The 11,565-nt window shown below is 41.7% G+C and overlaps 1 protein-coding gene across 14 annotated transcripts in view; it reads right to left on the reverse strand.

The window, feature by feature from the left end:
* svila (supervillin a) overlaps positions 1 to 11,173 on the reverse strand; it is a 46,329-nt gene extending 35,156 nt beyond the window's left edge. For 4 of the 14 annotated variants that reach the window (XM_016675660.1, XM_016675659.1, XM_016675657.1 and 1 more), the window contains exons 1-6: positions 10,527 to 11,170; positions 4,529 to 4,592; positions 3,191 to 3,282; positions 2,476 to 2,539; positions 2,224 to 2,366; positions 1,434 to 2,151 (exon numbers count right to left, since the gene is read on the reverse strand). In XM_016675660.1, coding sequence (XP_016531146.1) covers positions 1,434 to 2,151; positions 2,224 to 2,366; positions 2,476 to 2,539; positions 3,191 to 3,282; positions 4,529 to 4,592; positions 10,527 to 10,584 — 1,139 coding nt within the window. In that variant the 5' untranslated portion in view covers positions 10,585 to 11,170. Of the gene's footprint in view, positions 1 to 1,433; positions 2,152 to 2,223; positions 2,367 to 2,475; positions 2,540 to 3,190; positions 3,283 to 4,528; positions 4,593 to 10,526 lie in introns of all 14 variants that reach the window. The other 10 variants (XM_016675655.1, XM_016675658.1, XM_016675656.1 and 7 more) reach the window with 7 other exon arrangements.
* Positions 11,174 to 11,565: the final 392 nt, after the last annotated feature.

Here is an 11,565-nt window from a genome sequence, read left to right on the forward strand (position 1 = left end):
TTGATCTGTAATAAAAAATGCTACATATATCAAAAGAAATTTGACTTTATAATTTAACGTCTAAAAATTGGGCCTCTGTCTCTGAAAAACTCTTGCTCTTTCTGAAACGCCACCTTCAGGAAGTCATCACAACGTCACTCCTACCCTACCCCAACCCTTTTAATGTTTTTCACCAGTGTTTCACTGAGAAGTAGTATTTTACATAATCCTGCCTCTGTCCAAACTGAAAAGCTACTTTCAAAAAGTCAAAATGGACTTTTGAGGTTCAGGTTCAAATCAAACATATCCTGAAATGTCTCTCCCCCCAACCCGTTACTCCCACGGATCCTCAGAGAAGAGGTTTTCTTCTTTGTTTCTGTATCTTTATGCTGGGCTGGTTTTGATCAAACCCAGCTGTGGGTCAGAGGTGTGACCGTGGAGTCGCGCTGAGCCAGCCTGTAACAAACACCCACCCCTGCTCCATAGGAACTAGCTTCCCAGCCAAGTTTTGAAATCTGAGAGGGACACTGAGGACAGAGTGAGAGGGTGAAGCGGACATGAGCGCAGACGGATGAGCACAGACTGCCCGGTCGTGTGAAGAATAGAGCAATGCATCTTCATAGGTTTGTTCATAGCTGCACATAGCAGGGTTATGGGCTGGTCAATGTTTGGGTTGGGTCAGGGAGCTCTTACAAGACGTCAGGAACATTTAGAGGTGCTCACAAATTCCTTCAACACTTAAGTCTGCACGTAAGTCCAAACTGGCTGAATTCTAAGATTTTTGTGGAAGCAGAACAATTATCTCCGAGTGCTAAGGAGATATTCCCTGGCTGACATGAAAACTTTGAGAATGCAAGTCAGTTCTAAACAAAAAGAGAATCCAAGGCAAAAGTTCATTCTGGTCCCTCGAGCACCTCGGGCCATTTGGCTGACACTGTTAAAAATGACCTTGCCCCAACTCACTTAGCATCCCATGAAATAATTAAACGCAACTTAAGAATTTATGCCAGTAAAGTTGACATTTGTGCTGTTCCAAAAGCAGAGATTAACTTTCAGAGCAACAGATGAATGCAAAACCAGAGGCTGGCATCGTCCCAACAGCCATGGAAATCGCTCTTGTGAAACAAACAACTCAGCCAGAAGTGGCTCATTTGGGAATCTAAAGAACAAAACATGTTTTCTAAATGAAATAAAACCGTAACATGTAAATACATTGCATCCAGTATGTAGGCATAGGTAGAGTATAGACAGACCTGACATGACAAACGCATAAAAAAAATTTGGTTCATGTAGTCACAGCAAGTAAAACCAGTTAAGAATGCTACACCATTGCTCTGACTGAACCCTGTGCAGTCAGGGACAAAGGAGAAGAAATTTCTTGCTGTTATCTACTAAAGAAGCCTATCCTACTGAAACGTACAAGGAGTTTCCTGAAGAACATCAAGAGTACTCACCCCTGCCTGCTGAGGATGCTGTGTGCCTGCTGCTCGATGAACATATCACCGGGAGATGAGGCATGTTTGGGTGAGGAAAGTGAGGAATGCCTGCTCATCTTTGGTGAGCTGTGTGGCAGCGATGCCACAGGGTCTTTAGTAGGCACCCTGGCAGAGAACGATGACATTACGTCCATGTATGAAGAGGTTGACTCGGGTGGAGCGGCTCGGCGCTGGTTCTCCAGGTTCATCAGTCGCTCCCGCTCGGAGAACGAGTCCACCCTGGTGCGAGCCACGTCGTAGACCGGGTCAGGGTGTCTCTGGGGTGTTGCATAGCTGCCTGCCTTCGGGCTACTGACCACAACGCCACTGTAGACGCTCAGGGTGGCATCCCTGCCTTCGTCCCTTAAAAGTTCTCCTCTTTTGCGCCTCTCTGAGCCGTCGGATTCTTTCCGGGTGCGAGTGTAGCGTGACGCATAATCCAGGTCGAGATCTTGATCCAAGGAGATGCCGTAGCGTTCAGCCAGTTGCCTGCGGCGCTCTGCCTTATAGCGGGCGATGCGTGCAGCTTTGGACTCCTGCTCTGGGGCAGCAGTGGTCGGTAGTGAACTGTGAACTGGCTCAGTGTGCATGGAGGACTGAGTGTCGGGCCTGAATTGACCTCTTAACTCTCGATCGGGAAACTTCACAGGCAGGTCTGGGTTCTCATAGCCTTCCATGCCGTACCGCTGGACTGTCACTTCACACAGAACAGCACATAATGAGTACATTAAAACTCTTATAGTTAGTAATTCATCTGTATAATACTCACCAGCATGGGACTCGCAGAGGTCGGACGCCCTGGTGTAACGTGGCGTGTCTTCTTCCAGAAGCCGATTGGCCACCAAGTTGGGCAGCAGGGACTGATGAACTTCCCCGTCAATGCCCTCCAGTCTTCGAGCGATGCGCTCCTTTCTTCATAGTAATGGGAAGGAAAGAACCGTCAACATCAAGACACGTCGTCACTCAACATACCGTTTTTAAAGACTCTTGCAGCCTGGATGTGGTGGGTTTATGACCTTACCTGTTCATTTCCCAGTCACTTGTACTTGTGGTAATGCCTTCAAAACGTTTCCTTAACTCAGACACTTAAAAGAAGAGAGCATTCATTTTAGGAAATGAGAATCTTAAATGAAGTTGCTTTTGAATACTGAAACATTTACAGTCCTGTGAAAAAAAGAGAATTGTTTTTGCTTTGTCATCAGAATTATGTTTCAAAAGATCAAAGATCACCTGAGTAAATACAAGAAAACTGTTTTAAATCACAACTATTTGGAGACAAAAAAAAAAGTTACAAGCAACCCAATCTGACCCCATGTGAAAATGTAATTGCCCCCCTGACCTAATATTAATATGAGATATTGTTTTCAAAGCTAAAATACAAGACATGCTCCTTTAGTAGTTGGATATAACAAAGTCTTGTGACATGAGATCTTGAAGTCTACATGTTTTAGATATTATGTGACTTGGATATAAAGGTAAGTGCTTTAAAACTGAGATCTCGTATTATTGTTTAAGACTCTTATTGAAATTTAACTAAGACTCTTAAGTGGCTGAGTTGTTGACGGGATTGATGAAAAAATTTCTCATCAGCCGAGACAACAACACTTGCACAAACGATTAAGAAACAGCCTCCACTTTAAAAGTGAATGGCATCGTTTTCAGCTGCACTATTTCATGTGCAGCCCTACCCTCCTCCAGTGAAGATTCATAGGATCAAATAACCCAACGTTCTTTACCTTTGGGGAGACTGGCGGGGAGACCAACATCTATGTCCCTGGTGCTTTTGGGCGGATCGTCTTTTTCCTCGTAGGAAAATTCCTTCGGGAAACTGAGGAGAAAAATATCAACTCTTACTGAAATAGGAGCGAGACATTTTTTCCCACCCCGTCGGTGGGCCTGCGAAGGCCAGGAAGAGTCAAGTCAATTTTAGTTGTACACCCTGATCATTAAACCTTCAACCTCACACTGACACAAGGAACCATTTTTTGTCACTTAAACACACAAATTAAGTCATTTAAGAATATTAGACAAAACCACAAAAATGCAGCAGAGTTATAACAGGCTTGGCTGGACGTGTTCAATGAGAGATTAGGGGAAAAAAAGAAAAGATCTTGTTGTTTTATCTATTATACCAAGAATGGTTGTGAACAATGCATATAACTAGATAATTTTATATGGAACCAGCATTTGTTTTCATATTAAAAAATCTCAACACATGATTCTGAAATTCTGCCTATATCTACGCTATGGTTCACAATGTTCAGGATTGGGTTGGTGTCTCCAAAGGGGCTCCATACAGCTCCAGGAGGCACTCCACAAAGCTTGGCTGCATGAATTAATATCACACTGTATTATGTTTATTACAAAAATAAATTTGCTTAATGGAAACATGGAACTTTCAAAAGAAACTCATTTTTTGAACATTTTTGCTGCTGGGTTAAGGTGGTCTTTCAGCTAGTTTATTTTGCAAAGCTGCAATGGAAACACTTTTCATAACACATGAATCATGTCAAACTAATGTTACTACTGACGGAAAAGGCATAGAAGACAGGAAGTGACAGGACGACAATGGTGTGGCACATACTTTTTTTAATGACTTCACACATGAACAAACTTATGTGTGATTTTAACTGCGTTTTTTATTTGATAGAAACACTGCAATTGCAAAATTGCGTTTTTGTTTTTCCTAAATCAGCGGATCATCAACCAAGTTTTACAACCAGTTGCAATAGAAACACAGCTAATGATGGCCCTCTAAACCGTCACTGAATTCATTTGGAACCACTGAGAAAACATGAGAACATTTCGGTAACTTAATGTTTTGAAGATATTTACAACCTTTCATCTAAAGAAGCTCATGCACAGCTGGCCGCCAGCAAAACTAGAATTTACCAAAGCGACTGTTTAAGTTTAGGAGAATATTGCAACACTTAAGTAAATAAATCCAGAGAGCTGTCGGCACGTCTGTTTAGCTTTCTATTGGTTTACACAAGAACTATTGTGTCTTTAAAAAAAAAAAAAAAGAAAAAAGAAATTCAACAAACTTCTATAAAACTTGTTGCCTCTCTTCTTACCTCTGCGCTCTCTTCTGTAGGACGCTGGGATTACTGGCTTTAACGGGGGTCTCACTCCCAAGTCCTGTGGGCAGATGAAACGATTAGGCATGACTCTGGTTTCATTTATTAGTTCCATTCTGAATAGCAGAATCCTTCAGTTGAGGGTCTTCATGGGCTGAAACACGCCGACTGGAAATCTTAACCTGAACCAAGGAGTCAGTGTGTAGCTTCTTGACAAACAAGCCTCATTAACCAACGAAAAGTTGTCCCGTTAGTTTTCCACCATGCATGTGCACACAAATCATTGACGTATGTACACATCACACTGACAGTGCAACTACAAATTCTAATGCATTTTATTGGACTTTTACGTTGCAGGATTTGATTTTAAAATGATCCCAAAGTGGATTATTAAATTATGCAACATTTGGGAGGGAAATGAATGATTATTTTCACCATCTCCCCAATCCCCCAAAAATGCTCTCCTCTGTCAACACCTTAGTCTAATTACATCTACAGGTTTCTTGGCGTATGCCTCTTACCAGTTTTGCACTGAAATATTTGCAGAACAGCTCAGTCATATTGGATGGAGAGCATTTGAGCATTACATTAAGTTTTTAACTGAATTTATTTTTACCACTTTTCGATTGCAAACCAGTCACTGAATGCCCAACGAGCATCCCGTCAACAGATTCTTCCACCTGCGTTTTGGATATTTGAAGTTCCGGCAGAGATACCATGAACCTTTTGACTGATCAATGATCTGCCTGTCTGGATCGTCACTTCAGGTGGTCGACCATGTCAGAGGTTTTTAGTTGGAAAATGAAAACAAAAACCTCATACTTGCCACTTTGAATATAATACGTGTTGGACTATCATAAGAGTTCCCAAAAAATATTTGTGGGTGAAAAAGTTGTAGAATTGTAAATATTTGAGGCCCTTATTTCAACTGTCTCCCTTTGATCAATCCCAAGTGGTCCGTATGACCGTTTCCCCGACTAAAGTGACTCATATAAAGTTGCGCTGCATTGCAGCTGGAAAGGTTATAAAGTTGCTCAACCCCAAAATATCTTCTCGAGTGGAACTGCCTTTGCCCTCCTCTCCAGATCAGTGAGACTTTGTTACAGACACTCAGGTCGGTACTTCAAACCCAGCTTACTAAAGCAAAAACAACATTTGGGGAAAAATAAGAAGAGTAATTTAGAGAGGGTCTTGTGTCAGGATGTATTAGGGTGTAGCCAAGTATTGTTTCAGCTGGGAGGAATACTGCTTAAGAAAACAAAACTCGCTCCCTGTGGATCCTGAATGATAATCCTGGTTATCTGAGCTGGCTTTTTTTTTGTTTGTTTGTTTTGGTTTCTTTGTTGACAAGATTAGGTTGAAAAAATTCCAATGGATGTTTCAAATACTTGGATACGTCCTACATACCCAGTTTCTTCATTAAGTGTAGTCACCAAAACGTCTGTGTTGCTTGGTGAATGTTAAAGTCAAAGTACGCAACATGCAGTTGTAGCAAGCAGCTAATTTTCATAAATGCTAGCTTTCGATGGTCACTTTTTTTTTTCAGTTTTATTTAAACTCTAACCAGGTGAGTTCTTAAGAACAAATTCTTCTTTACAATAAAAATCTGGCAGGGAGGGAAGGTAATGTACACAGGCAGGTGTAATTAAAGTATGTTTTAAAGGCCTAAAAAGTCAGAAAATTGCAAAAACAAAACAAACAAAAAAACTGCAAGACAAAAACTGAATTTAACAACCAGTGTGGGTCTTCATATGACTTCAGGTAAATCAGATGAAGGTCATTTATGGACCCCCAGTGTAGAGACGGATGAAGTTCTCTGGTTTATAGCAGCTTCTCTGCTGCCTGGTCTGACTTTGGGCTGAATTTGCAGGGACATAAACACCTTTAAAGATCAGCAGCCATCAGGTTTCACAAGTCTCTGTGACTTACAGCTTATCTTTATGCCTCACAATGAACTCAAACATCCCAGAGGAAGTTGACTCACCAATACTACACCGTCGTAAAGGTAGTAACATTCCCATAACGGCCATGAACTGTAAGACGAACTAAGGAACTGCAGAACCAGTGATTAAGGTTACATCCACACATAAGCTCTCGTTTCATACCACTAATAAATTGTCAGCGCAATCAGACTCCTTTGTGAACAGTTTACGACCTGAAGAATGTAGATTTCACTTGGCAGCGAGAGAGAGTTGGATATAACAACACGATCAGACTGCAGGTGCTTTTAAAACCATCTGATTTAGCACCACATATGGAAACGGCACAGATCTGAGGGGGTTTTTTTTAGGGGGTGAAAAGATTGAGGTGAGGGGTTCAGACTGGAGGATGGAACCAAAAATTTAGTTTGATTTCAACCACTGAATGCAGATAAAGAACCTCAAACACATACTGTATCTTATTTATATTGATTAATTAAATGCCATGAATTTAAAGTCACACCCTCTTTGCTCTCCAATCCCACCTGCATGCTCCGAAAGCTCATATGACCTCAAGTGATCTCAACTTGTACGATGGAAAAGGACAAAGGTAACAGATGTGTAAACAATAAGTTACAGAAAGTTGTACATCGGTTGGGGAACTATGAGCTGAACTAAAACAGACAGTTCTAAAGAATCTCTAATTGTTGAATTGTTTCAGTCCAGGTTGGATCAGAACCACGTGATAAAACAGACTTCACTAACAAATATCACAAAGAGCTTGTACCACAAGATTTTACTGCACCAATAATTTAAAATATGAAATAACACATGCTTCTGTCATGGTTAAAAGTTGATGAGTGTTGTAGCCACAGAACCACCAGGTTCTGAGCAAGAATCCAAGTTCACAGGATTACATTTTATTCAAAGAATTACAGTGAGCCGAACCGGAAACGTGCCACTTAGTCAACTGGCGTTGATGCCAAAGTGCAAAGCCTTGTCCTATAAACAGCCACAAACTTTACAGTTGCTCACCTACTCTAACAGACTGGAGAGTAGAGTTCTGGATAAACCATCCACACAAAGTATAAAAGCTTTCATGGAGGCAAAGAAAAAAAAAATCTAAGATTGAATGCAGTGACATCAAATGTTAGCTTTAAACAAAGATATGAACAAGCCAACTGTGTGTCAATGTTTAAAATTAGCGTAGCCACATGGCTCACTCTTGATGGAAAACAGAGGACTACTTTGACATGATTTTACCTCAAAGCCTCAAACCAAGCCAGAGGACACCCCACCCCCCAGCCCCATCTCCCTCAGCCAGCCTCAGTGATCACACTAATGCTTCTAACTGTGGACCACCTGCTGTGGATTCCCCTCCAGATAAGCACAGAGCAGGCAGAACACTCAGCTCCCACTCAGAAAATATTACAGAGAACAGGGGGAATGAGAGGCATTCAGATACTGGAGCGGAGCAGTGTTCGGTCAGATGTCCAACATAACCGAACACACACCAGAAGTGGCAGCTGACAGAATCCATTATTCCACGGATTTGACAAGTGACAAACTAAACAACATTTTTCACTTGCAGCAGTTTGAGCTTTAATGCAGAAGGTAGCGGGTCATCTAAGGGAAATAGGACTAAGCCTCGCCTGCTACTCAGAGACTCCCAAGTCAATATAACCCAGATTAATCCTCAACACTAAAATCCTTAAATGCTATGTTGATCAGGTCAATGAATAACACCGCAGTAAAAGTTAGGGCCAAGGGACTGACAGAGGAAATGCTTCTCAAAGAATGTTTTCAACTGTTTCTGGATAGAGGAGCAGCTCTGTTGAGGTAGATAAACACAGTGAGATGCAGGAGAGCTACCAAACATGTCTCAGCAACCTGGATCTACTTCAACAACATTTTGTCAATCACAATCTACAGTGCCATGGTTTGAAAAAAAAAAATGTATATAGCCACTCCAAATTTTTACAAAAGAACCTTCCAGACGACAAGCAGCACTGGAGGAACATTGATTCATTTTAATAGCACCTGAAAAATCTCAGCCTACATTACATCAAAGATACTCTTATGCATCTATTATGTGATATTTGGTCATATTTGTAACATTTGACCAAAACGTTAACATTAGCTGGCCAAACTCCTGTTTGTCTGTAGCAGTGTTTCCATCCAAATGTCATGGGAATTATGAGCGAACTTTTAAGATGTTGCAGTAAAGACGACGGAAATTAGACATGCTTCCATCATCTACTGGTTTGAAGCGAATCAACAAGGCTACGCAAAATAAGAAAGGTCGCAAACTAGCATGGACCACACATCTCTGAAAAATGGAGAGTTCTAACCTCCCAGATGGAGTTTTGGAATTAGACATGTTTAGCCTGCTTCTGGTAAGGCACAGGGCCAAGCGTTTTCTACGTTGGAACTTATTCAGCAAATGTCTTCCATCTAGTGCATCAGCTCTTTTGTAAAAAAGCCAATAACCACCAAAGTGAGTGTACTTTGTTTTGCAAAATTGAGAAAGTAATTTTGATTTTTAATTGTACATTTAAAAAAAATGATGGAAAGACGTTTGATGACTGCTGGAATGTGGAAAATACTGAGAGAAATTGAATTTTTAAAATATGTGAATATGATCTAATGATTATGGGATTTATTCCTTTCCAAAATAAGTTTTCCCAACTTTTATAATGATGCTTACGATAAAAGAACACTGATGAAAACAGACTAATGAGGCGAAGGCCTCTGACAGGAGATGGCTGTATGGTGGAAAGCATAAGTAAAACCTTACAATCAATAAGAGTAACCATCATCAACTGCAAAACTCAATAAATATGTTACAACTAACAAGTCATATCAATGTGAGGAGCTAGCATTAGCCGCAGACTTTAGCAAACACTCCCCAATGGAAAGATCTTCAGAAGAGATTTGAGAGTTTATGGAAAATTTGCAGCTATACATTTTGAATCAGATATTCCTATATGAATAAACCACAAAGGTGTGTGTCCTAGGTGATGTTAGCACATTACAGCAGCTTTTTGAAACGCACTTTGGAGCAAAAACCCCTGAGGGGACAAAATATGTCATTCATAAGACAGTAATGAAGAGTCATTGGTGACTCAGAAGAGCATACAGTCACTGATGGAAACCACATTTAGCTACTTTATTTTACTAAAAAATGTTTTCATGGCTTACGTGTACATCGTCAAGCATAACTTTACAAATCCTTCAAAGTTTCTGTTGTACCGAAACATACCGATGTACCTTCCATGACATTAATAGAATATTTGAAAGTTTTCTTTGAATTTTTATATCATGATTTATCAGTGCGCCCCTAATCACATCATCTGCTTGGACCAAAGGAGGCTGACAAACACAAAGTGCTAGAAAAGCAAGAAAGCTGTTCTGTGCATCAGAATTCAGGTCAGCAGTTTGTTACCTTTTCTGAAACCTGTAAGTAAGATGAAAGCATCATATTTCTAATATAAAATAGAGATTTTTTGAATGAATGGATTTCCTAGGTAAACTCTGCCAACAGCTTTTAAAGTGAAGCTCTTCATTAGAAAATGTGCACTTGCTGCTGCCAATGAATGCAGCAGTTGGGACGGAAAGGCAAGTTGTTTAAAAGCTGCTGTGATAAGCCATCGTGTTACTGAAAGATGGTTCTTTCACAGAAAAACAATGAGACACATTTAAAATATGGCATACAGAATATTGATAAGAATCAATATGTGGTCCGTTCCAATACAAGTGGACAGTAGTTGATGCGTACATGCATAACTGTGACCCTAAACTTTTTTGGTCTAGTTTTTTCTCCCTCCACCAAGTAAAAAAAAGAAAAAAAAGAGACCCCTGCAGTACTCTGCGTGTCTTTACGTTGCTGCGTAGTGTCCTTGGAAGCTGCAGCTGCAGTGCAAGGCCGGCTGACTGGACAGAGGGAGAGAAGGGAGGCTGCAGTTTGTCGCCTGCCAACTTCCACAAGCTCAGATTCCCAACCCACCACCAGAGTAACCTGTCCCCCATGCTCCGAGTCGGTGCTCTAAATCTAAGCTCCGAGTCACTGCTCTTACCTTGGCTGCAAAACTTGACATGAGTCAGGTAATTCGAGATCCAGGGATTCCGGTACATTTTGGCAACAAAAGTCCGGGGACACAAAGAAGTGAAAGAGAAGGAAGAGAAGGGAGAGGAGCAGAGAGGTGATGCAGCTACAAAAGTACTTTGTCAGTGTTCAGGACAGGCGGCGAGGGAGAAGGAGGGTGGAAGTCAGGTAGTGAGGGAGGGAAGAAAGGAGGGGAGAGGAGAGAGAAAGAGGGACAGAGGGGAGAGATTACGTTTGAGCCGCAGTCCCGGCTCAGGCAGAGGTGGTCCTGGTAGACAAACAGAGGGGCTCTGCCTCTTCTCAGACCCACTCCCGTTTTCCCGATTCCCCTCCCACCGAGCAGCACCCTCTACGACAACGAGCTGCAGCGCAGAAAGCTGCTCAGCAAAGGGTAAGCTCATTAGGCAGGGCAAGAAAATTAGAATCTCTCTCTTCTACTAAAAGCGGGAAGTGTTGTCTTTGTGCACGCTTAAGAGTGAGCCTCACAGGGGCAGACGGGAGAGAAAAAAAAAGGAAAAAAAAACTGTGAAAGAAACAGTTTAGAGCGTCTTTTGGGAGAGCTGCCTTCCCTTGGCTCGCACATGCAAGCAGGATGCCAAAGAAACCGGTGCAGAGCGTCAGAAAAGACTAGCGTCTGCAGGACGAGAGTGGGAACGGAGAGACACGAGGGGAGAACGCCAAAGTGACCCTCTCAGTCAAATGAGACATTCCAGTCGTCTCTCAGCAGGGACCGAATGAAAGGAGCTGCATGCAGATGGGAGGAGATGGTGGGAAGGGCAAAGGGTAGGTAAGGAAGGAACAGCAAAACAAAGTCGGGGAGAATGCTGTGATGAGTGTAGCAGAACATGAGCTGCACTGGGTCCTCAGAGTAACGATGTCGTCACGCAAACTGTTCTTGAAGAAATCAAAGAATAAAACGTGATGCCTATGAAGCAACAAGCAAATTTTAGCCCAAAAATTTATATTTGCTGGTATTTATGTTTGGCCTTCTTCGCCCAATTCTTGGAGAA

Source organism: Poecilia formosa, unplaced genomic scaffold, assembly GCF_000485575.1.
Source record: "Poecilia formosa unplaced genomic scaffold, Poecilia_formosa-5.1.2 Scaffold118, whole genome shotgun sequence".
In the NCBI taxonomy this organism is placed as follows: domain Eukaryota; kingdom Metazoa; phylum Chordata; class Actinopteri; order Cyprinodontiformes; family Poeciliidae; genus Poecilia; species Poecilia formosa.